The sequence below is a fragment of the Bombus terrestris genome, chromosome 4, assembly GCF_910591885.1.
Source record: "Bombus terrestris chromosome 4, iyBomTerr1.2, whole genome shotgun sequence".
NCBI classification, from domain to species: Eukaryota; Metazoa; Arthropoda; class Insecta; order Hymenoptera; family Apidae; genus Bombus; species Bombus terrestris.
This window is the reverse complement of record NC_063272.1, coordinates 8038222-8066221: the sequence shown is the minus strand read 5'-3', so window position 1 is coordinate 8066221 and position 28000 is coordinate 8038222. Positions and strand designations below refer to the sequence as shown.

At 33.3% G+C, this 28000-nt stretch overlaps 1 protein-coding gene across 5 annotated transcripts; it reads left to right on the top strand.

Annotated features, from left to right (window-relative positions):
* The first annotated feature begins 7 nt into the window (after positions 1-7).
* Positions 8-27370, top strand: LOC100650274 (acyl-CoA Delta(11) desaturase-like). 5 transcript variants are annotated; one of them, XM_048404764.1, is made up of 7 exons: positions 8-121; positions 19360-19625; positions 21459-21589; positions 22032-22237; positions 22925-23107; positions 23541-23777; positions 24124-27370. In XM_048404764.1, exons 2-7 carry the CDS (start codon positions 19370-19372, stop codon positions 24242-24244), a joined length of 1134 nt encoding a protein of 377 aa, XP_048260721.1. In that variant the 5' UTR covers positions 8-121; positions 19360-19369; the 3' UTR covers positions 24245-27370.
* Positions 27371-28000: the final 630 nt, after the last annotated feature.

Below are 28000 nucleotides of genomic sequence, written 5' to 3'. Positions count from 1 at the left end.
CGCAGTCGAGCTAAGGGGGTGGTTCGATGGTCGCAACCCCAGATATCACAGCGCAGTTAGGCTCGTTTTCCATACTGATTCGAAGTTATCGACTGATTTTTTCACCAGGTGATCCATGAAGGTGGTTTTTCTGTCTGATCAAATATCGGTGATTTACTTACTCTGGAATTAGAAAGTGTATATAATTGCATGTTAAGGATTGCTCATAGACAATGTTGTTGCTAGGTTATGATAAATCGTATCGAGGTGATAATTGACGTGACTGCTTGCTATTTGAATTTTAAGTGGATAATATTGGGTAGAAGTTCGTTTTGATCGATGATGGGAGATATTCATAAAAATAAATAGGATATAGTATCGAAGTGAATTGTACACGCGATTTAAAGGATTAATAAGCTACCGGGTGGTGAAATTTGTGTTGTGTAAGTTGTCAAACATCGGTCGTGATATTTAACTCGGATAATTTTCATCTTTATTCGCGTTGCACTAAAGTTAAAGTCTCGTGAAAGTTGATGTGGGAAGTTCGTTAATTAAAGAGTTCAATTTTTAATCGAAGCAAATTGTTCAAGAATCGCGGTATATCTTTTTCATTTCCTAGGCGAGACAGGTAACATTATTTATGAGTATCTTTAACAGTGTGTCGCTAGTCGCTGAAAAATAATGCACGTATTCATGAAAAGCAATTTCTATTCTAATTTCAATTTGTTTTTCATATAACATCTCATCTCGTCAAATTAGTAGAATTGAACTCCTAGCTTTATTCGACATTTCTAGCAGTTGATTGCTGTAACATTTTGAGGGATGTAAAATATAGAAATTTATTACTACACAAATACTGATAATATTGTATTGGAATTACGCGGACGTATAACTTAACGTATAATATAATTATAATATACTGTTAATATTTGTATAGTACAAAATTTTTACACGATAATACATTGTAATATTTTTCACTTAATAGTCAACAGTATAATATATAATATATATTACGTTATAGTTTACGATTATATTATTATAATTATAAAATCTTTTATATTATCTTTGTTAAATAATACATTGTAAAATTTTTCACTTAATAGTCAACAGTATAATATATAATATATATTACGTTACAGTTTACGATTATATTATTATAATTATAAAATCTTTTATATTATCTTTGTTAAATAATACATTGTAATATTTTTCACTTTATAGTCAACAGTATAATATATAATATATATTACGTTACAGTTTACGATTATATTATTATAATTATAAAATCTTTTATATTATCTTTGTTAAATAATATATTGTAATATTTTTCGCTTAATAGTCAACAGTATAATATATAATATATATTACGTTACAGTTTACGATTATATTATTATAATTATAAAATCTTTTATATTATCTTTGTTAAATAATACATTGTAATATTTTTCACTTAATAGTCAACAGTATAATATATAATATATATTACGTTACAGATTACGATTATATTATTAATAGTCAACAATATAATATATATTATGTTGCAGTTCACGATTATATTATTATAATTATAAAATCTTTTATATTATCTTTGTTAAATTTATAATTCACTAGTGTGACCGAATGTTATAAGGCAAGAAATTAAATCACACAATGCTCCAATGTTGCTGCGTCTATTGTGGCGTTCAATATCATTATTATTTCGAGGAAAAGTTATTTAAACACATAAGAATGCTTCAATGCTCATTCACTTTCCTAGAAAAAAAGTTTGAAAATTTGGCTTTTATCTTGTTTCACGTCCCATGCATGTGTACATGGACTTAATTACTAGTTACTAGGCAGAGCCACAATTTTGCCCATACGATGTTTGAAACTTCTTAAATTTTTATTTTCAGCTACTAGTTATTTTACTGTATATTTTTGCCAACTTTTATGTAGGGATTCGCTTATAGACAGCTGCAGATAGTAACGATATTCGTACATTTATAATTTCCAATTTACTTATATTTATTTCATTTGTAATTATGCTTATCGATCTACATTCCCATTCCAAACGTTCACTCACGATATAATATATCCATGCATATTCATCCCGTCGAACACTTATAGAACCATAAATCTAATAACGCCGCCATACCGTTCGTCATAATTAAAGTAATTAATAAAATACAATTGTTAATTGCTCGAGCTAAAGCCTGTAATCTCGCATTGTAAGAAAGTAAATTGCTAAATGCGTGTATCGCGAAATAACACAATATTTTAGAACTTAAACACTAAATTGAAGAAATTCGCAGAAACTTTGATCGGTTTCGTCATTTTAATAGCTCTACGTAAACTTCACAAACATAAAATATATCTTCTTGCTTCGAATCTTAGAAATTTGTTCATTTTCATTATTTACCGTGATAAACGTTTGGCAATCGCCTTTAGCTTGAAAGACAAAACCTGTGCTTCGGTAATCTTTGCTAGCAAGAATATTGTTATTAAAAGCACTAAATACCATGCCTGATATTGACAAAACCACGAACGTGGAAAGTTCTTCTACCCGCAAATTATGCGCTAGACTCCCGTTATTCACCGCTAACAAGAAATATATTAGAAATTTTTTAACGAAACAACCTTATGTAAAACAACGAATGCAGAGCTTGGATTGGCTACAACAACATTTTGTCAGCAAAAAGCTCCTTATCGGAGACACGAAGTTCGCGGTCATGTGTCAATGGAGCGCAATCTCTGACACGTGAATCACGTCTGCTGGAACTGCACACTTTCTAAAGCATTATACGAGACTCGCTCAATTTTATTTTCAACCTAAACCAGCCGTGTGTTCTTCTCGCGCGTAATAGCAGATGTGTACGAGAGCTGAGTACCGTTTAACAGGTATGAATTGCCTGAGGGCAACTCGAAAGTCCAGCTGGTTTCGTTCGAAACGGAACTTCATCTCTGAACTTTGTGTTCCCTTTTTCATACTCTCCCACAGACATCCTCTACACTTATTTCTGTGTTCCGCTTCTTCATCGACGACGAATTACATTGGATCATTGAACAGGTTCGATCAGATTCGATCGCTGAAGAAAGTTTCACTACTGATTTTTCCTTTTTCGTTGCCAAGATAATTGGAGCAGCCGTTGAGGACATTTCGTTGTGGTTCTCGATGCTTATAATTTGTTCGCCAAGCTCTTGGTGCTTGTTGCCTTTCGACGTGGACGCGAAAGATATTAAAAGAACTGCTGAAACTCGTTTTTCGGCTGTAGATCAAGTTGATTTTCAGTGCGATGCACGAAATCGTATGCTATAAACTAAATGGCTTCTAATCTTGATTAACGCGATGTTAATTTGTCTTGGTTCGCAGGGTAATCTTGCAACACTAATACAACTTTATGATAATGATTATCGATGTTAGCGCTGTTTGGAACTTGGGACAGTAGTTGGGCTTGGTACTGAATGTGATTTAATTAATAAAATGAATTGCATTTACTCCTTTAAACGTGGTTTATTTGTGGAAAAATAATTATTAGAGTTAGAATTATTCGGAATTTATGGCGATAGTCGGATTTCTTCATAGTTCTTTTAACTAGCATTATTAATTGCGTTTGGTTTCGAATATTATACGTATACCAGGCCGATAGTTTTCAGGTCCAAGTTAGGTATTTAGAGAGATCGATATTTCTATGCACTTTGTGGCCGCACTTATTCGCCACCTCATTCTGCGTGTCAGATGTAACTGTAGGTTAGTATCTCTTCGTGATTATAGTATCTCTGAGTACTTGGTAATACTTGCAATCGAAGATACTGTCAGCTTTTAGTTCCACTTAACTTCCATAACAATATAAATTCGTATCCCTAATCTACCGATAACAATTCGTATGATTAATATCATATTTAATAACATTTCTAATGTAATTTTCGTGTAAATTCGGACGAGATTTAGATTTTAATAGATTGGCTTCCGAATATTCTGTCATTCTTATATCTAGGCCATTTTAGTGTTCGGTCAAGGATACATTTTTTTACTCTCGACTCGAAATTACACTCTCTTCATTCGCGTTTATAATCACTTGTTGACGAGAAGTCGCGTTTGTAGGAAAATAATGATAATTATTTAACTTTAATTAGAGACGAAAGAAAGATAAAATACTAACGATAAGATACATTAATAGTTTGTTATATATATATATGGATGATAATTCTGATATTTATTTTATTAGTAATTCCAACATTACATTTATATATTTATAATTCTGATAATTATTCTATTAGTAATTCCAAAATTACATTTATATATTTATAATTTTGGAATTGTTATCAGGAAACGTTTGCAAATAGTTTCCTCCTATTTCCAGAAAGATTTGCATTTGTCTTTTCGTTGGCGAAAAATCAAGTGCGAGGATGAAGTCATCTCTTGTTCTGGTTCCTAATATTGTCTCTTAAACTAATTCACTTGTGTATCTTTTGGGTATGTACGTTTACGGATCAATATTTTTCTTTCGAGCCTGATATTGATAACTATCATGTAAATTGACTGTTACCGCGAAATCGATAAGAGCTGATACGTGCGAAACAATACGATTATCATTCGAGATAGTTTTCAATTTGCGACTAACAATTTGCCATTGGAAGAATTTTAATAAATTCAATTTTACAAGCAATATTTTACAAATAATATTACGAAAAGTAATTAAGCAATTAAATAAATTACAAATTACCGGTGTTTAGAGATATCTTTATTCGTAAGGTAGCTAGCTGTTTCTTTCTTTAATAATTCAAGAATGAAATTGCATAAATGTAGTAATGAAGAATTAACTTACTCAATGATTTCGCAGAGCGATATTTTAACCGGAAACCGCGCTATTGGCTGATCGATGACTCAATGTTAGCCATTGCACTGGAAGTTTATGCCCGACAAATGTTTGCAGGCGAACTTTTCATAGTGTTTCATTATTTGGAACGCGCGCCAATAGTTTCGATGAGATAGATGACAATTTGTTTCCGTTGACCAAAACGACCGTGAAGAAATCAGAAATATTCGATGGTAATGATTTGATGCCACTTTGAAATACGACTGTACTGTCAGCGTCCTTCTTTATTTTAATTTAGTAACTCTTTCAATTCGTTCTGTAACTGTACTCTTTCTCTTTTTCGTTTATGTCCCATTTGGTGTTTTAATGTTCACGCGTTGTGCTAGTTGAGACCGAACTATTATCTTTCCTTTTATTATTACTATATGCTCTATTTATTATATGTTATTATACTTTATTTTATCCATTAATAATCAGTTGAAAGACAATTTTCATTGCGTTCTCATGGAATAATGTCTAACAACGTAAATAAACAAATATTTGTTTACCCGATCAATGCGATAGAACTGTTGAGACACGCATAACGAACTTTGGATTATATCTTGCAGTGTTTTCTTTTTTTTCTTTATTTTATCCCCTACCCATACTGTTGTTTATCCTTATTCTTGATTTGTCTATTTGCGTTTGTAAATGTTAATTAATATCGATTAAACTTCATTGTATTTAGTATAAGAAAAAGAAGAGGAAAAGATGTTAATCAATACATCAGCCTTCATATCGACGAAGATAAATTGCGACCTTTTGTTAAACGAAACTAATCTACGATCGAAATATATTCTGCGTTTACAATGCCATTTCTCTTTTTTTCTTATAAATTTGTTAAATAATCGGAGATAAATCATGCAGTTTTACAACGGCTTCAATAATTTAGTCTTTTTACACATTTAGTCATACTTTTGCAAGTTCACTTTTCTATTTGAATCTGAAGCGTGAATTTTACATTTCGTAAGTGAATGTTTTCGTATAATGCGAAAATTCTTAAAAAATGTCACAAAACTTAGTCAATAATCGTAATTAAGAAACAAATGCATGTGGGAAACGTTTAACAATGATCATTGAATATCAGATTTACGTAATCGATCGATCATGTGTCAACGGTGGATATAGAAATATTCATATCTATCGACAATAACGACAATTGTGCCAATTGCACATTATGCACATTTGCACCTGTATTACTATGCCAATTCTGTTTACTATGGCAATTTCATCAGTGGATTATTGCGACATTGATTTACGAAATAATCTCTTTCAAATGATCGAGCAATCCGAACTCCTTTTGAGAAAATTGAATCGGATATTTTACTTTCTGGAGTAATTGGATTTTGCCAATTTTGTCTATCCTGAAGGTAATTCACGAAGCGCTGAAGCTCGATTCTAAAATTTACCAAATAAATGAATCATCCAACCTATTTTAAGAGAGTCGAATAAAAATGCTTACTTTTCTGTGTTATTGAATTTAGAAATGTCTTTTGTTCCAAAAATGATCTTCGAGGTACATTGAAGTTTCTACTTGAGGAAAAGCAATATTTTACTAGGCACATTTAAAATCTACAGACTACTATCTCAACGATGAAATTGTTAATCTTCCGCTTGGAACTTCTAATTTGAATACTAATTTACTGGAAAATGTATCTTTTCTTTCGCATTATCACTCACTGTCATTCGGTGCCAGTTTCTTAGTAAACCGGTGAAATGGAAAATATTACGTTCGAGAATTTGCCAGATTCCAAGTTTAATTCTACTTCAATCGGTTTAATTTTTAATTCCCTCTAAACGAAGTGTTAAAGTATTTGCGCCTTAAAAAAATATTTTCGATTTTACTAAATCTAATACACAAAGAGCAAGCTATTTGGTATACAATGAAGAATACAATGAAGAATAGCGACTTTTTAACATTGGAGGAAATGCTAATGAAGCAGAAAATTGAATGGCTTCGAAAAAACAGAATTGTTACTTGCTGTAAGAAAAGTATAGAACTATTTACGCGGAAAAGATTATCATTTTAATTCACTATTATTTAAAAATCGGCGATTCCCTATATAATTGTTTATTTGACATTTGTATTACTCTCGTATTTCTACATGTGTTATTTGTAACATGTTTCTCTGATAGCCGGTAGAAATAATAGTGTGCATCAATTTTTGACATGTAGATCACGATTTACATTCCACCTGAAAATAATTCACGATATTCGTCAGTCTCTTCTTTCGTCGTGGCAAGCGTGTTTTGCCCGTAGATATGTACATCTTCTAAATTTCCAAGAACAGAGAGAATTGGGACACGAGAAAAACAGACAAGGAAACGAACGAAAATCAGTGGGACAGGTCGCTAAGAAACTTACGACGTACTGATTACACGTTTGTTCGAGCTTCGTGCACTTACTGGACTTATGTCAAAAAATTGAACTACGTTCCCGTTCTTGAGTTACAAAGATGCATTTATAACCTAAGTTTTTTTTACGTTTTTATGAATTTACAGTTAGGTGGCAACAGTAAATTAAATGATTCGAATTTTTTACTCTTTTACTTAGGATAGATAATTTAGTATAATTTTTATGTACTGTACGATCCACTCAGAAACTAGATTCCATCAACTTTCATCAATTCAAGATAAATACATACGTACATACATGTTTATTATTTCTTTCAAATTTATCTTTCATAGTCCTTCCTGTCTGTGGTACATGGATATGAATTAATACGATGCGTAGAATATCCAATCATAACGTATAGAATCTTTTTCATTTTCAATAAAAATTATATTATATTATGATATATATATATTATTATTATTTCAATATTTCCAATATACGGACTAAAAAATAATCGATGTTGATATATGTGGTATTATCAGATATCATTTGAATGGTTAATTGGAAGTTAATTGATCTTTAAATCAGTCGAACTGCTTTCTGAAGAATATAAATCATATATTATATTTACCGTGTTTTCATTAGATTCTCTACGTGGAATAACATTATTAGTAGCCAAGTAAGAAAGAAGGAAATTTTTCGTTTTGTGGAAAACATCTTTTCTTTATTTTTCAAATACTCGTCTATATAATGCTTGGTATTCCTTAAGGAGCTAATTTAAGAGTTAATTTTAAACCTCGGCCGACAGTGTCAAAGCTCTTTGAGCAGTCCTTTTATTTATCGTGGTCAAATTGATTTAATATCGTCGAACAGTGTTACATTCATTTCATACGTGTCTCGAATAGACATGCAAATTGTCACGGTAACGAGACGAAATTTTTTTTTGTATGGACGCTTCGCCTTGAACGTCAGCCGAGGATTTCCTTTATTCGGTTCACGACACCGGACGAATATTACTCAATGTCCCTTTAAGCCTCTTTCGTCTGCTATTTCGCATTTGTCCGTTTAAACTGAAAGACAACGATGCGCAAACGAAACGATAGAAATGCCGATTTTGCATCCTTTTATCCGGTTCTTTCTTTCTTTCTTTGACATTTTCCACGTCGATGAGTAGATGAAAGTGAAGTGAAGCTTAAATATGTTGTTTTACGCGAGACCAACTCTCGAGTAAACACTGTGGGATTTCCAATGATTTCTGTCGAACCTACATTTTATTGAATTTTCCAAACAATTTCAAGATATTTATAACGCACTTAGAATCATAATCCAACGGCAAGAACAACGTTCAAATCGGTTGTTTCGAAAATAGGGAATTGGAAATAGCCACCGAAAAAGACCACCTTAATACGATCTGTTCTTCCAACGTAACGTGAAACTTGATTCAAACCAATTCCAAAAAAGGACACTATTCTCGAATCTCTTATGGAGATTTCTCGTAAGCTATATCAAAGAACAATTTCCAATTACATTTATCGTGATCCAAATTCAGCCGAAAGAGGAATTCGAGCTTATCTAAAAAAGCATCTTCTAAACTACGCTGGAACTAAAGTACGAATTATCCGACGTAATTCACGATTCAACTGAAACCTACCGCAGAAACGAACACTATAGTCCAAGTTATTCGAAAATTTCTTTCTAAACTACACTAGGGAAAAACACAAAATATCCGCACCGTAACTCTTAACTGAAAGAACCGAGTAGCGATAAAATACCAAAATAAAATCGAACCTATTCTAAAAATTCTTAAATAAATAAATAAAAACAAATAATAATAATAATTTCAAAATATTTTTCTTCTTCACTCGCAGACTGCAAGTCCAAGCGAATCGCTTCATTGGCTCTACACTTGTCGAAACAGTACTGTTCGATGTACATTGAGTGCCGTTCGTCGTGTCTCTTTCCAACTTTGAAGACCATCGATATCTTTCGCAACAAAAAGCCTGCGCGCACTATTCAAATCATTTCCTATACTTCGCTACTTCGCTACACCGACTAATATTTCATTAAACGGCACTGTTTCCGATCGGAACATTCTTTCCCATGTCCAGATCACACCGACATACCGATCGTGTGGGGGATTTCGTCGACGTGGTTTTATGGGTCGTCGCGGAGTTGATAAGTGGGACATACGCTCTTGCATCTCCGTATTTCGTAGTGAACTCGCCATCAGGTCGGATCATCAGCAGCCTAGGTGACTACTTCGGAACAGATCCTTAGAGCAACATCGTGCCCAAACGGATTCTATTATTTGGGTGAACTAGCGACGAGCGATAACAGTAAGTCGATGTTATCCTTCGAGACTTTGAGTTTCATTCCGTTTGAAGATTCGGGAGCAACGTTTAGCAAATCGAAATTTTGGATATATAGGATTTTTAGTTGACATTTCAGTGGTGTCAACTTTTTGGACAAATTTTTATTTTAACTTACGTTTTAAGTTTGATTACGTTTTAAATTGGAGGGAAAGAGAGTTAAACAGGTTGTTTGGCAAATTTATCGATTGTTTGGATAAACAGGAGCATAGATTTGTATTTTTATTTTCACTCAAATTTCCAGCTTTCTCTTTCGAGCTTACCTCGTGCACGAAGAATTCGATAGATTTTACTTGGGTTCGTATGAAGAAATGTTTGACGGTATCGAAGGGCGGGAATGGAGAATTTTGACGAACTGCGATGATAGGGTTTTTAAATTTTGGGTTACCAAAGGATAAGAATAGAACGGAAACTTTTATAAACGAGGATCGAGTAGCATTATGGTTTAGATTCAGATGATATGAAACAGTGATTTTAAGTTAGGTGATTTAACGATAGTATTGCGCGATTTTTATGAATCTGCGGTGCAATAAGTAGCTTGCTAATTTGCATATCGATGCAGAATTGAAGTATGGAATTTCATCGAGTAAAATTTTTATACAGTGACGACTGTACGATACAAATTTTATTCGAGTGAACGTGGAAAAATGAATTTTTTAAGATAAAAGAATTATGTGGAGTAAAAATTGCGCTTTACATAAATAAAAATAAATATAAAATATAACTGATATAAATAACAATCGACTGATTCGAATACAAAATTCGTTTTATTTCGAAGCTGTTGTTCAACCGAGGCGGCAAATTTATCAAAGTGTAAAGACAACTTGATCTTCGTGCCACGTAATATCAAAGATGCTATTATAGTTTATATCGTATCTAACGTTTCTTTTTTATAAAAGATGCAACAACGACGAAGTTCGTATTTCCTCGCGATCGGTTTATATTTTCACGAACCAGCAGGTTTCGAATTTCATCGAATCAGGCTTCTAACGTGTTCGTTTCTCGATGGGAAAAGGAAGGTAGGAAGAACGAACAATCGCAGTTAACTTTAGGAAACAAAATCGATTTCTATGAAAGAACAGGCTAATTCTAATTTCTAATTGCCGAGGGTTCGAATCACTCGAAAAGTAGATAGCTCTTCCTATCAAAGTAAAATTATTTTGAAATTCCTCAAATTTTGTATATCCTTGTTGTACGTAGCTCTATGTTAAATGTTCGATGAACTTCAAGATTTTTGATTCCTTTTCCTTTTTCTTTTTCAACTCGAGAACATGTGCCATTCTGAAAATTTACAAGTTCCAGAACCAGAATTATTTGTAAGGAATTGTGAGATTCAAAAGATGAAATTCTCGTTTTCGATTTTCTTTCCGAAATTTCTTTTATTTGTGTAACATGTACGTTCGGGATTTATCCTATCGGAAGGAAACCCATAATCGATATGTCACAAGCTTTACTAAGCTTTTTCTAATTCGCTTCTTCTAAGCAGACACGATTCTCTCGAAATCGATTTACATCGATTTTCTGAGCTGAATCATAAATTTTCAAATATAATAAATTCTAAAATTCATAAACGAAATAACATAACATCAAACGAAAGAATATTGTTTGTTTCGTCGAAAGAGACACGTGCATTTGATTAAATGACTTTATGACAACGTTTCTAACATGCATACGAATAGATAGAAGCACGTGAACGCAAAAGGACTTTTTTTTTGAAATGATGGTTCATAGTTCGTTGCCGAGAGTAGTAGCGTGCTACATGTCAGGATATTGAGTTTAGTCATCGTCTCGAGGTTTCGCCAACGTCCATCAGCCGGAATTGATAAGAAACTGGGAAAACGGGTCTCTGTCACAGCATCTTGACATTCTATTGTTGTATAACTTTCTAGGGGAAAATCGGAACATCAGAAACGTTCCAAGAAAGGACTCACCACGAAGGAAAATGTTAAGGGGGGATTTAGTGACAGTAAATAATTAAATCCATAGGGATGCGTTTGTCTTACAATTCTTTACACTTATCCGTCCACACCTGTTCGTATTTGAAACGATTACACACTGATCCAGCGGTAAAGTTTAGTGACATGAATCTAGAAATATGAAAATCCAGAATCTAGAAAAAATTGAGTAAAACCGTGATAGAGAAATCTGCATTGTAGGAGAATTTTCTTCAAAATTGGAAAATTGAATATTTCTTAGTTAATTTTGTTTAGCGTAATTTAATTCGATTTAATTAGCTTCGTAATTTATTCGATGTACAACGTAATTGGCGTCTGTATACCTTGTGACATGATATTCGAAGGGTGGGTAAGAAAGGTATTGGTATAATAATATTTTCAGAACTGTAATAGACAGATTTTTCTAATTTTAGAGAAGTGAATTTATATTTTTGTAATTGGTGCCTATGCTTTATTACGTTCGCAGCGTGGGATACTAACGCGTATTCGAATTTTATAGGAGAAGTGAAAATATGGCATTGTATCGTTTTGCAGTGTTTTTATTAGAATTTTGATCTGTTTGTTAATACGTATTAATTGAAAAGATTTTTGAGAATAGAATCGTATAGAGAAGCATACTTGAATGTAAAAATTCAAAACTCATTCATTCAAATCATAACACATCCTCATTCAGATTGAGGTCTCTATAAACGTGTATTATATGATTCTGATCACTCTATTTCTTTTCTTCTGAATAAAATCCATATTAATATTTTTTTATAAACTCGTTTTCAATGCTACGATATTTTCATAATATTTTCTTAATAGTAAACAAGATTTGTTGTGCGTTATGCGTATCATCACCTACGTTATTATCACGCTACATCGTGATAAAATTATTTATTAATCGAATTGACACTAGAACGAAATTAATATTAAAAAATATATCTATATTAATTTGTAAAGTTATATCCAAATCTTAGGTACTTTGTCTATTCGTTTTTTTCGCTATGTTACTATAAAATTTATTAATTTTAACTGTAATGCCTTCAACATCTATTTTCAAAGAAATTGATTTAAATTCGAAGAAAAACATTCTTCCTAACTTTTTTCTCTTCTTGGACTCAAAACATCGGAACTTTTCCCTGGAGATTTCCGAACGAATCCGTTTCGTTTCGGGGCATATAACTAGTCTTTCTGTTCGGCATACTTTTCTCAGTGTCTGCTTACTAGACTGGAATTGAATCATCGTTGAAGATCCGCAACACCGAAGCGAGGTCATTTGCAATTTTGATATCGAGTCTTCGACGCGCAGAATCGTATCACGATTTTTCTTATCCCCTGTCTTTAATTCGAACAGCTTTCGTTTTATGTCCTCGGTGTTGTTTGTCCAATCAAGTTGATCAATATCACAACTCCGAACGTAGCCATTTCATCTATTTCCATATTTGTCGTTCTCGTCGTTTCACTATTTTACCTCTGGACGCTCGATGCTCAATCGTTTTTTATGTTTTATCATCAGCGTGGATCTTATTTTTAACAAATTAATTTATTTTCTTTTTTCAGCAAGATCATTTTGATATTTCTTTAGGGAGATATTGAAAATCATGATTTATTTGTGATTTGATGTTTGTGAATCATATACAGAATTTTATATAAAACACGTTTGTTATTTGGCCTTTTGAAAAATAGTTGGAAACAAATTTAGACAGTGATATCAGATATAAACTTTACGAATATAATAATTAAATATAATAATTAAGAATTAAGTAAAATAAATTAGTACAAGTATATAGAATGTTGGTTGATGAGATTCTAACGAAGATTAAAATATCGATAGCAGATGAGTAGTTGAGCACATGAGCAAGTGACTTATGAAAAATAAATTATATTATTTTACTGATAACCGTATAATATTTTTAACGACGATAATATTCACCGAGCCGTGCAACATTGTATGCAAATATATTAAATATATTCAAATGAAATACGATGCTATGAATAATTACTAGAAAATGTGCGAGTCCATAATGAATTTTGAGATAAGCATGGGAATATATTATGGCCAAGTATTGTATGGTTATTTAAAAGGCCAAACTCGATTTAATTAATTAATATTTTCCACTTTGATTCAATGCAAAACAGCAATGAAATACGATATTCTATCAAAAAGATTGGTGATATATTAATTGCTTAATACGTTGGAAAATTGGCCGCTTAATGCTAGAATTGATTTTTTTAGGCCATACGAGTAACAACGACGAAACTGTTAACATTTTTATATAACGTTATTAGCAGAAGGAGGAATTGAACTTTTGATTGACGCGAACGACGACAACAACAAAAGTGTCGCGCGTTTGTTGCGAATTGTCAGTAGCGCGTGGCCGATCTTAACGTCACAAACCTGTGAAAATTGCAGGCTTCATATTTTCAAATATTAACATTGAACGTAGTACGCATTGCAAGTAGTACGAATACACAATATCGAATATACAATACAATATATCAAATATCTGTCAGATATCTGTTACATTAGAAAATAAGAGTATACTGCCAAGTGCCAAAAATGATGCATTTAGGAATTTAATTTCTATTATTATTCGACTACTTTTACCAAAAGAAAATCCAATAGAATACTGTTCGTTGTCATTTAGGAGAATGATCCTATCACTCTTCAACAATTTTTTTCCATTTCAAGCTATTTTTGTTCATTTCGCATGATAATCTGCTTACAAATCAAATCTATTATTTTCACAGTAAGTTGCGTTAATTATTGCTAGACAATCATGCGTAACGAATACTTTCAGCATCTCCATGTTTCTGTAGCATTCTGTAAAAAATTATTCTATTCTTATCCATTTCGAAACTTATCCGTCTCTGTTCCGTTTCGAGATCGTCTGTCGCCAATCAGAAACAAATACTTGGTCGCCTGCAGATTCCTTCGGTGCACCATCGTGGATTGCCGTAATTACGCCTCCCATCTGACGTAATTTAAACATCTGACGATTGCGACAGGATGACTGCGAGACAGTACAAAGGAGAATTCGGTGGAGCAATGAGAAGATTCTCGCTCGTTTCGCGGTTTGTATTGTCTACGACCTCGTTGGCGAAAACTTTGGCCACGAGCTCATTCCCCAATTACACTATCTTTTCATTTTGCTTTTCGTAGGAATCGGTTCGAAAAATTCGCGAACTTTCGTCGACGATGTTTCCAAGTGAATTCGTGCCTTTGGATTCCCCAAAGTTTTGGAATATCGAAAGCTTGCAAAATTTTCAGCATCTCAAACTTGTGCAAGTTTTCAAATTTGTCCAAGTTTGGAATCCTAGACAAGATTCGAAAGTGTCGTAGAATGTCTTTTTATGTGGAGAAAGGAGTCGAGAATGAACGATGGTGATGTTATGCACGTGATTGGTTATAGTTAAATTGAATGGTCGAGATTCTAACGACGAAAGGCTTTATTTTTTTTAAAGAAAGTATCGTAGATTTTACGAGTTTACCGAGCTCGATTTAACGTCCACCAGGTGCCAATTTCTATGTAGCGTACAGTGTAGTGCATCGTTCCAAGAGTTTTCTTTCAAAACTTATTAGTGCGTTTCGCGGTTAAAGTATAAATTGCAAAATTATAATACTACGTAGAACTAGTTACTAATTACATACACTATCATTATTAATTTGTTGTACTATAATTATTACTAAACTGTAATATATTAGAAAAGATAATGCCATTTTTCTTTTATTTCGATATTTGGCAAGGTGAGAAACGGGCTGATTACTTCAAGATATTGACAGAATTTTATCGGAAACGATCAAAATTATTCATACATTCTCCAAATAAATTTACAATTACAAATACATTTCTCTTGGATTACTCATAATACCAACAAATTCATTTCGATTTAAAATCGACATTACAAATTTGAGTAGGAATACTGAAATGAAAATTGTAAGCGGAATTTAGTTTCCATCTCGATTCCCATTTCTTGGCGGCAATGAGCTAGAATCTAGATCTAGATGATAGCGAATCAAACGTTTATCGTCGACTTCGTAGTTTTTCGTCGTCGTTTCACCTTTCAACATCGGGTAGTCATGCAATGCTTTCGGTTTGAAAATACGCTGAAGTCTGTGATTTCTTTTTCTTTTTTTTTTTAGAGGAATTCGCATTCTAGCATTTGATATCGATCTACCGATTTGTTCAGGGTCGATTCAAATATCTCGAAACTTAAAACCACGAGTCCACATTTATATCGCGAGAGTTATTCGTAACGCACTTTGACAGTACGTCGAATAAAATTCGAATTCTCTACAGTCAGGATTTCCAATGATTACATTCATAAATAAATTTAAGAGGAAGTGCAGACACTTGGACGTGTAAGTAGCATAGTATGAATCAGGTTTAATAGATTTAATAGGACTTTGAATTCAATCGGAAATTTAAGTCGCATGATTCTATTCGTTTTATCTAGTACGTACGTGTACATATATAAATATACGAAACAATCAAAAAGGTACAAATGGGAATCGATAATTTATGAAATCAAAGTTACTTGAAACGAAAGTTTATGGGATCGAAGGATACCGGAGCGCATTGACCCAGGTTTCTCAATCGGTTCTTTGACGATTACAAGCAGGTTTCGTTCAACCGTTGACCTGAATATATTTCCATTAAACTGTACTCGTTCGAGATTGATCCTTGTATGTGTATATGATTTCACATTGAAAGTTATGATAGTAACATCGCATTTATCAAATTTCCAAATGATTCTCAAATTGAAAATACATCATTCGCGATACATCGACATTAATCAAAGATGTTGTTGTTATTTATCGATATATCTTTTATCGGACATTTGCTATGTTTTTTCTGCTGATCCACCTTTTGATTCCAAATGTATATTTGACGTATTTTTGTTCCGACAAATAAGAGAATTTCTAACGTTAATCATAAGATCGAAGTAAGAAGTCAGGAATGTGAATAACGATCGCAGCATATTTTCTCAAAATTACAAATATTTTGAAATTATTTTCTTTGCACTGGTGCTCAGAAACAGGCAAAAAGATGTTGACACATGTTCAATATCTTCTTTTCTTTCCAAACATCGACATGCTCGCTTTCGCGACGTTCGTCTTTCCGGTAATCTCTCCAAACGTATTAATAGCCCTCGGAAAGCTAACTAGGCGATTTCGAAATCGCCATTCGTCTTCTTTTCAAACGGCACCGCGCGTACCAATGTCAAAGATGATCTGAAAAAGGCAACGAGTCACAACTGACACGTGATCAACAGCGATTTCAATGTCGCTCATTAGCGTGCCTTGAAAGAAAGCTTGCTTTCTTGCGACAAATTGTCATCCCCGTTATTATTCTAATTATTATTCCATTATCATCAATAATACGTCGAACACACGAACGAAACAATGATTTCCTCGCGTCGGTAAGGTCGCGTGAAACACAGGAGACAGGGTAGAACTCTTTCTGAGGATTGATAATGACCTCAAACGCGCCATTGACCTCCTTTATGGAGAACCTGTTCCCAGCTCGAAACTCCATTTCTTTTCTTCCTGCTTTTTCTCTCTTCTGCGTTCTACGAATCTTGATCTTTGCTCGTCACTCGGCCCCTTTCTCTGCGGATACTCCCTTCCTCATACGCAGCATGTACCGTTCATTTCGAATTCTATCGTCGAGCACTTTTACTAGGACGACCATTCGTTACAAATGGTCCAAACTCTGAACAACGTCCTTAACTTTCACATAATTGGTGGATGGTTAAGGAAATCCGATGAAAGATTAGCGATACGTTTAGATTGGCTTTTTTAGTTTCTACTTCTTTTTTGGTTATTTCTTTTTTTTTCTTTCCCCCTTGTTTTGTTAGAATTAATTAGTAAGTCGTTTGTTGCCCAGATTTTCAGGTCTTCGTACGAGCGATTGTTAAGCCTATGTGTTTTCTGGTGCGAAGGATTTGCATGTCAAAATATTATGAACGAATGATTGGAAAGTTTGATTAAAGTTTTAAATATTCTGTGACGTATGATGGTTAGACAGCGCGTGTTTATGCGTATATAAATTTTTGTACACGTCATTAAATAGGTAGAACCTAGGTAAACATTGAAACTATTATGAATAATATCACACTTTACTTGAATATTTCATATATTCTTACATACTCTACGTATTCTAAACATTTTTGCATACGTCAAACTTTTATGAATGCGCAAATATCCACAGTGTAACGATAACAGTCCCGCAAATTTATGTTTTTGTATATTTTGTATTTTACGTGGAAGCGACGGAACTTGAATGGAAATTTTCTGCGCACTTGACATATGATAATGATCGATAAACCTTTCCTGTTTGATATTTTTCTATGAATCGAATTCCATGTAAGGAAGAAGAATGTAGGGAGACGAGGCGAGAGTTTATGAGAAAAAAATTTCATTAGACTGCCTAAATCTTGTTTGAATTTTCTTATTTCTACTTGATACTGCGATTGTATTATTGTAAATAATACTTGATTGTAATTGTTCTTATTTCTACTTGATACTGCGTAATTGAAGATATAATAACGCGATTCGAGGAGAGATCTGCTACTAAATTGAGCGATTGGTAAACTTGTTGAGAACAAGAGGATGTTTCAGTTTTCACCAGAATGCAATATAGAGGACTGCAATTTCACAAAATCTGTATAATCGACCAATTATAAATGATCGAAGACCTAGTCCAGTGGTAGATCGTTTAATCTCATTTCGAAGATGTGCAATAACGCTTTCAACAATATAATCCACCGGTGTCAACCAGAAAATTGTAGTTCGAGAAAATATTTCCGAAAGTTAATACTTTTAATCAGATAATCTAATGTCAATTCAAAACTAAAAAAAAAGACGAAATGCTTCAAATTGCGCTATCTAAAATTGAAAATATTCTGAAAGTCCAATTTCAAGAGTAAACTACTCCTCTTTTTCCTTTCAGATAAAAGAAAGAAGCGAAAAGGAAAGATCATCTATATTGTTCGAAAAACACTGAACGAAACGTGGAATGTATCTAAAATACAATTTTGGACACACGTTGGAAATTAATCTGACAGTCACAATGAAGTGCAAACTTTCACGCGTCTAAAAACGCGTCGCAAGTGGAACGAGACTCGCTTCGCGGTTCTGCATTTTTTGAAAGTGTTTATTACTAGGTCACTGGGTCTCGATTATGAAGACGTTTTGTCGCAACCAGTAAAGACCACGCGTTTCCAAACGATTTGTCCTTGATCGATACCTGATCGATAATGGAACCAACAAGACGATCCTCTCATTAGATCGCCTTAAGTGACTTGTGTAAAACCTACCCAGTCCACTTGTTAGAACATCTTATTTTTCCTTATAAATGGTCAATCGTACTTATGGTTATTATGGTCATTAGAGCGATTTAGCAGAGTGTTTTCAGTTTTTCGAAACTCCGGATTCGCTCATTTACTATGATCAACGATGTTCACGTTTAGATATTTGTTTAAAAGAGAAATAAAATAGCCTGTGATATGATTTAATAAAGCTAAAGTAGAAAACTTTGAATGTATTTGAAGTTGGAAGATTTGGAGTATTTAGTGGAACGTTGGAACATTTTCATTAACCAGAATCCTGGAGAATATCAAATTTTTGAATTGCTTTCCGTTGTTTACAGTATACCGGTGAGGCTTTTGGTTTAATAAACGTCTTGGTTGAATGTCGTTTAAGAAAATTCCCGAGCTGAATTTCCAGTCTTCCGAAGCTTTAAAAACATTATTTAGCTGTTACGAAGGGTTTTCTAGATCGTAAAATAATAACGTAAAATATATACAGTGATACAGGACATTTCTTTTGTTTTGAACGAACCTGTACATGTAATCGGTAACACGCGAGACATTACAGAAACCGATATATGTTTCAGATTGTTCAAGATGGCACCAAACTTGTTTGGTACATCGGCCACGTTGTATTTGGAGGCATCTCAGCAAAATATTCATCAAAAGAAATCGACGGCAGAGAAGACGAACAATCAGGAATTGCTGGTCGAAAAGTCATCGAATACCGAGTCGAGCTATGAATGGAAAATCGTTTGGAGAAACGTGATTGCATTCATCTATCTTCACATTGGAGCTATCTATGGAGTATACCTTACCTTTACTTCAACTAAATTCCAGACAAATATATGGCGTAAGTATAAATTGTTCGATGAAACGTGCAGGTAGTTTAGGAAGAAAATTAAGAAGAAAAGATGACTCTTTCTAAATTTAACTTTTTTTTAAATACAATCTTTTTATGGGTGATATAATTAATCGTTGGGTGAATGGAAAAGAAAAGAAGGAAAAAGATTGAAAGTTAATGACTGGAATTCTTACAACTAGAATTTCAATTTCATCGCAAATATATAGAAGAAACACAAGAAACTTCATTCTTTTGCTATCCTGAAATTGGTATCGCGCATCACGTGCCTCGCATTCGCTCGGTTACAAAAATGATCATCTTTCCTGACTAGACGATATTCTTCTTCTCTCTCCGCTATTATGTTTATACGATGCGATTACAGTTATTAATAACAGCCGCGCGTAACTGGGTCGAATATAGAAACTTTGAAGATAGAAATCTTAAGAATGCATGACCTCGAATACCGTGGTTGCAATTTTGAAAAAGCTATCTACGTCTAAGTTGCCAACGCGCGCAACTATTTTTCAAAGACCTAAATGCTACACAACATTTTACAGAAGATCCTATTACAATGAAGATCTTCGACAACAACATTTCACTTTCTTATTGATAGAAATCGATGGGATGAAAGCGTGATCGTGAACTGCGTTAGAGTCCTATACATCTGGCTGCATTTTAAACTATGGTTTTCTGACTGTTTTACACGGGTTCATTGTGAACGAACAAATCACGTGTTTGTACAATTGTTATTATTATTGGTATTATTATTAAACGTTTTTATAAGTTCAGGAATTTTTAAATTGTAATAAAGTAATATACAATCAATATTTTGATGGGTATTGGATATGAGAAAATATTTTATCTAGTGTGGCGTGATTTTCGGGTTGGAAATTATTTGGAGCTTAGGAAATGATCTCTCGTGGTTGTATGTATTTGAATTTAATGAAATTTTGTGTTAGAGATTTTGTCTCTACTTAGGGTAGAAGGGGAAGAAAGTAGAGGGGAATCAATGTAGAATGGGACAATACAGTAGCGGAATGAAATGAGATGAACTGGCGTAAATAGAGTAAAGCGAAGCGAAAGTAAGTAGAACAGGAAAAGGTAGAATACGACAAAAGTTAAAGTAGTATAGGATAAAGCAGAGTCAAGTACAATAAGATTTTCGTGAAATCAAATACGACATGCTAACGAGAAATAAAGTGTAATTAAAGGAGAAGAGGCTAGAATAGAAACGAACAGGAAAAGAATCACATAAATAGACTAACCAAATAATGTAAACAGGATATATTATGTTAGAGTAAAATGAGTTAGAGTAGAATCAGACAGAATGGGACGGTAGTAAAATTAAACAAAATAATATATGCAGTGTAAATAGATTACAATAGAATTAAGCGGAACAAGTTAAAGTAAGATACTGTGGAATAATTTAAACGAATAGAACAATAAACAATAGAGTATAATAAGGTAAAATAGAGGAAAAATAAAGTTGAGTAGAATGAAATAAAATAGCGGACATATTAATAGGGTTAAGTAGAGGACAGCAAGATGAAACACAATAAGGTAGGAAATGTTGATATCATAATATAACATAGAACGAAGGTTAATAAGAAAGAAAGTCGAGTGGAATGAAGATAATCAAGTATAATTCAAGCAGTAGAATGAAATAGAGAAACAAAATATAGTATAGTAGGGACGAAAATAGATCAAGTTTAAACAATGTAAAATATACAAAAATACATATGATATAAAGTAATATGCACAGTTGAATTCTAATGAAATACAATATAATATAGATGTGATGTAGGGGAATAAAATGAAATAAATGAACTGTAATACTTTCAGTTGTCAGCCTGATATTATTTGGAGGGGTTGGTGTCACAGCTGGTGCCCATAGACTTTGGGCCCACAGAACGTATAAAGCGAAGTGGCCCATGCGTCTCCTATTGATGATCCTCCAGACAATTGCCTTCCAAGTGAGTTTTTATTTCCCTGCTTTCTCTTCTTTATGAGAAATTAAAAAATTAAAACGTAAGTACTTAAAATGTAGGAGGCATCGTTATGATATTTAGAGAATAAAAAAAATCTTCATATTTAAATTATTTACTTCTTTAATACTGTTCATAAAACATGGATTTACATAAAAATTCGCATTCTAATTACCACGTTCGTATACGAATTGATTCTATATTTCTTTTCATCCTTGATGGTTAATGTTTCGTAAATCCTGTCATATCGTTCGTAGAAAAATAATTCTAAGATTCGAAATATCTTTTGTGTATCGAGATCATGATCAGGCTTCTCGTAACTCTAAGAAAATAATTTTATATCGCTTTTTCATTGCAACATGTTCCAATAATTACCTCGGCAATATTACTAAAAATCAGAACGTTTGAGAACTTCAATATTGCTTCGTAGAATCACATTTACGAATGGGTGAGAGATCACAGAGTTCATCACAAATTCACGGACACCAATGCAGATCCACATAACGCAAAACGAGGATTCTTCTTCTCGCACATAGGCTGGCTTCTAGTTCGAAAGCACCCGGATGTATTGAAGAAAGGTGCGACAATTGACATGAGTGATCTCGAAAACGATCCCATCGTTGTTTGGCAAAGAAGGTGAAGAATGACTACGAATTATAATTTTTCATTTCTAATAACAGTCATCCAGCAAGGAGTGAAAAGATATCTTAAAGTTGAGCCTTAAAAAATTATATTTTCTGGAATATTCTCGACAAGGAAAGCTAATTTTTATTTAGAATGGTTGTTACTAAAAATGGGAAGTACAGTGTCCACTCAAAGAAAGTAAAAAAGAAGAAAATCACACGTTAAAATTTGAGTTGTTTATTTGATTTTCTTTACTAAAATACATACATACTACATACTACATACTACATACTAAAATACATACATACTTTACTAAAATACATAAAATACATACATTATTTGATTTTCTTTACTAAAACATTTTTATATTTGGTCTTTGAGAAATATTTGCTAGCACACAAATAAATAAAACTAAGTTAAATTTTTTTACTTTCAGTGATTTTTAAAATCAGGATTCTATTTCTCATCGCGATGATTTTATGAACATAAAAATAAATTTCATTAAATTGTAGAAAATATTTGTTAAATCTGTAAAGTAATCATAATAGAGGACTTGCTCCTCTACCTGTAATGTTAAGTATCGCGTAACAAGCCAACTTGTTTCTAATGAAAGTAGCTCTTGATGCGTGTCAAGAAGCCAAATGGAAACTGTTTACGACACGGGATGTGCCTTGAACCTTTCTCTTTGACGTTTTACAGGCTGTATCTTTTACTGGTGCCAACAATATGCTTCCTGTTTCCCGTGTGGGTGCCCTGTTATTTCTGGAAAGAGACGTTATTTAATTCCTGGTACAGTACTCTAACTAGATACGCACTGACCTTGAACGGAACGTGGCTGGTGAACTCTGCGGCTCATATCTGGGGCGTTAAACCTTATGACAAGTAAGCGATTAATTTACTTGTATTTTTAATGATTAAGTAATAATTATTATTAATAATATTTAATTAAGTAATTTTTTATCTTTTTGGGTAACGATCAATAGTAATTGTATTATAATACCTAATTAAATTAAAAATCAGAAGAACTTGATTCACTCATATTAATTTTCTTTAAAAATTACAATGGTATATTAAATTATATTATAAATTTGCAGTTGTACATTAAATTGATTTCTAATTATTTTATTACAATTATCACAGTTTATACAATTTTGTAACTTTCACATTGCATTTAAAACTTTCCAAAATCATTATAGACAATAGATACAATTCTATGAAATTCTAAATCGAATTAAATGGAACTGTATAAATTTCCAGGGTTATTACAGAAAATACAATTTATAAATTGTTCAAAGCATTACTTTATCAATTTAAGGAATATTGGTCCGACCGAAAATAAAGGCGTTGCCATACTGGCATTCGGTGAGGGATGGCACAATTACCACCATGTTTTCCCATGGGACTACAAAGCCGCCGAACTCGGCAACTATAAGTTCAACTTCACTACCGCATTTATCGATTTCTGTGCTTGGTTGGGTTTGGCGTATGACTTGAAAACCGTTCCCGTGGAGGCGATTAAAAGACGAGCGATCAGAACTGGCGATGGAACTAAGTACAGAAATTATCGTTATGAATATCTTAAAACAGAGAATCTCGTCGAACTGCAAAATTTCGATTTTTCCAATTACAATTTTCCAAATTTTCTATATTTTTAAATATTCTTCATTAAATCGAGGCAAATATAGATCAAGAAGATCAAGAATCTCCAAGATCTTTTGATCTTGGAGAAAAAGGAGCGAACTTCGAAAATGTTTAAAAATAAAAAAATTGGAAACAATTCGTCTATTTTTGCACAGTAATTTTTGATACTTCAAAAATATCACGGTTCAAGGTTTTGCTTCTTACTGTTTGAAAGATAATATTGATAGAATTTTGAAATCTGAAATTTCAATTTTCAGGTACAGTAAACACGACGACTCTCATCATCATATGCATGTGGACATGAAATGGGGCTGGGGTGACGTGGATATGAAGCCGGAAGAAATCCAGGAGGTTGACATCATTAATAAGAGGAACTAAACGATCATTTGTGCTAGATATCGCTAATCGACACGCGATCAATCGTTCACTACGTCAATTAATATTCGTTATATGTTATCAGTGGTCTATGGTTATCGTTCCTCTGTGGAAAGATCGGCTGCTTAATCGAAATTGTTTCATTTAAAATAAGCTCCAGAAATCCAGCAAACTGAAACGTAGGTAAACAAACAATTCGACACAAACAACACACGGCAATATAATTTCCGTCATAATCAGCTTGCGCTTATAGCGCGAAACATATTAGGAAGAAAAATAAATTAACAAGAAAGGAATTAAACTGTAGATTTTTATGCATTTATATAAAACTTGATTCTAATAGGTAGAACAATTCTATATTTCGGTTCTATCTCTATTTAAATCTATTTATAAAAAAATATAAATTTGCATAAAAATCCGCTGTTTAAATAATACAAATAAAAATACAAACGAAAGGAATGAGAACGAAAAAGGATAGACAAATTTTATGAATCTCTTGGCAGCAGTCAACTGTTAGCTCACGGAATCGGACTACATTCGTGGCCTTTGTGTCGCGATAGTCCGAAGCGTCGCGAGTCTTTTATTTTTCGTACTTTCGAGCGTTCCCTAGATACTTTGATCCGGAGAATCGGGTGTATGGTAGTTTGAACAATTGATCGGTTGATCACATCGATTCGATGTTATACAATGTTTGTTATACAACACGGTGGATCGTGGTGTTTTTCAAGCCGCATAGATTTATCGTAACCAAAGTAACCAAGTAAACTGTATATCGATTGATCGACTAGTTCTTGGACCCACAAACGGAAAAGACACTTTACGCGTTGGAGATCGAATCTTGACGATGGTTAATCGCCTGGGATCACGTAAGACCTCCTCTCACGTTCCGCCAACGCAAGCAAGTAGAATGGAACGGTCAAAGACAGACGACTGTTACTCGTTGCCTCTCCGAATTTTACGCTTGTAAATTGTTACTATTGCAAACGATACATAGTCTTTCTTGCCACGAATAACGTAAACGATACGTGTAATAGGGAAACGCGGTTGGTCGTGTCATACTTAAAAATTTCATGCAATGCCGCTCGATCGATTTAATTTTGATACACTGATTATTATCGAATCGAGACGAAACTATCAAATGTTACTACACTTATTTTGCTGAATATTTATTACAAAAACTATAATAGGCTTACATATCTAAACTTGGAAATACAGTATATATGGTCCACTTGTATACGAGGATTTTTAGCTACGATATTTTCTAAAGGACCAGCTATATTTTTTTGTAAAGATACAAGGTTACGAATACACGAAAGATTAATTATTCTATAAGGATCACTTCCACTAATATTTTCAAAAATAGAATCACGCACAATCTACGCACACCTGACACATATTACACGATATCGACGATTTATGAAATTCAGCAACCAGGAATATTCTTCCATTAGAAGTTTCCAATCTCGTCAAGTATTTTACTGTATACTATTAATGTAATACCTTGAATTTTTAAGATTACGCGAAAGGGAGAAATAATCGCAGGATCCTAGGCATCGTGAGCGACGATTCGACGACAACGATCGATCGTAGATAGAATGGAAGGACTCGGGCTCGATGTTCGTTCGTTGGTCTTCCGTCAAATGTTTCTTGAAGAATTCGGGCCCGAGTTGCTCGCGATCACCTCATCATAAGACAAAGCGTCAATTAAATGTACAATTCGATCGTAAGGCGATCGACGGTCGTGGAAACGGATCGATTCACGAATACGTGTCATACAGTTCGACAATCGTCCCTCGAAAAGACGGATAACAGCGATCAAGTGCGATAATTCAATATCGACGACTTGTCTTAAGAATCCTGTCTTGTGAGAGACTCTCCTGTCGCATGAATCCATCACATAGAATTTGTTAAAAAATATATTACACAGGAATAATTTGTTAAAAATTATTTGTAGAGTGGCCTGAAAAGGGAATCGAAGAATTCAGAGATTCTTTGAGAGAATTTTAATCCGACATAATTTTTTTTTATATAAACAAGCTTTATTTGATGGAAATGCAGATATCCTTTTTATTTAGAAAATTCGAAATTGAACAGTAGTTAAACGTAAAATCGATAGTATAAAATATAATTAAATTCGCAATTTAGTAATAAGAATTTTTGAAATTTGATCCACGAGGTTACTCGAAGATTGACCTGTAAACCATACAACGATACAGATACATTCTCCGTGATTGCTAGGAGTTTTGAATTTCTTCGATTTCTTTTGCCAACCTTGTTATCAATCGTGTTTTCCTATAGTTAAAATATGTTTTAAGCTGGAAGAAAAATGTGAAAGAATCGTTTTTTATACGAATGATCATCTCGTGGTAAAATTTAAGAAAAGATCTCTTTATTCGAACGAAAGTGAGATTGAGCCATAAAAATTCGTGAAATCAGGACCGTATCAGGATTAGATCTCCTTATGCTTGTTTCAGATGGGCGATTCGATTTCGCAAAATACGATTCCAAAACTTCGATCGTTGAATCGAACGAGAATGAACACGGTCGTGGGTTTTTTCTCTGTTCAACGCCTGTTATGTATTTATTGTCGAGAATACGAAAATCCATTGCTGGTTATATAATTTATACCGTTCAATTTGATAGTGATAAAAGAAATATGGGAAAGGGACGAGCAGGTGCGGCTGTAAATTGTTTCTTCCAAATCCTGTCTCGATTACGATTTTCAGCTTCTTTTAATTTATTGCGTTTGTTTGTAAATATGGATTTCTACGACAACAGGACTTCATCTATCTAGTGATCACAAAAATAGTGTCAGCATCTCTAACGCGTTTATTATCTAATCGTGAGTTTCGAAAGCGTTCCTGAACGTTCGTAAACGTTCTTCTGACAAAAGAGACGTGAAAAGACTAAAAACAGTGATGTATATATTTATTCGCGTAGAGAAGGGAATGCGCGTAAGGAAGGTTGCCCGTAGTTCTCAAATATTACGAAGTCCTGACAAAGACAGTGTACGTGAATAAATCGATAATTATTTTTAACATATAAAACATATTTACATGTAGCTATGTTATACAGAGTGTTATTTATGCTCGATTATTTAAATATTATTAAAAAAAAACAAGCATCGTATTTGTTTCTCTTTTTAATACCTAGTATATTGTACTACATAGAGGTTTAAGTTAAACATTTTTTCGCCAATAATTTTTCTAGTAAAACAGAATGAACATATAAGGTTCTAAATAATTTCTTTATAAAAAAATACAGGAAAATGTGTCACGATTAAAGTAGAGAAAAGTGAAGATATTGTAGTACTTGAATTATATATAATTCATTTGACAGACAGTTTTCAAGAGATAGTCAGAAGGAAGGAAACGCTGCAAGACGTTAACTAAAGAAAAAGAACTCAAAGATCTCACAGAAGAATACTTATGGGTCCAAGGCGCGGAACGGCGAGCATTGTCCGACTCGTAAAGTCTATGTTAATGGAAGCAACGCAAAAGAAAAAAAGAAACTCGAAAAAAAGATATGTTAAAAAATATGAATAGAATGTAGGGAATATAAACACGAGGTTAATTACGAGCGAAAAGGAAACGGTATTGTTTTCGTTGCGTATGTAAGCTTTACTGTGGACAATATTGACAATTTTCAGTGTATTTATAAATAAATTATTGTTATCCGTAGAAATACGCATGCTTTTTGTCACCTATGCAACGTTTAATATCGGATACCGAATTAGGAAAATCCTCGTTTTTCTACCTA

Bases quoted from the DNA above. Each gene is read 5' to 3' on its own strand.
- LOC100650274 (XM_048404763.1), top strand. From the start codon at position 14,469: ATGACTGCGAGACAGTACAAAGGAGAATTCGGTGGAGCAATGAGAAGA. The intron at 23,108-23,540 runs GTAAGCGATTAA...TATCAATTTAAG, and splicing joins GGCGTTAAACCTTATGACAA to GAATATTGGTCCGACCGAAA. The intron at 23,778-24,123 runs GTACAGAAATTA...TTCAATTTTCAG, and splicing joins AGAACTGGCGATGGAACTAA to GTACAGTAAACACGACGACT.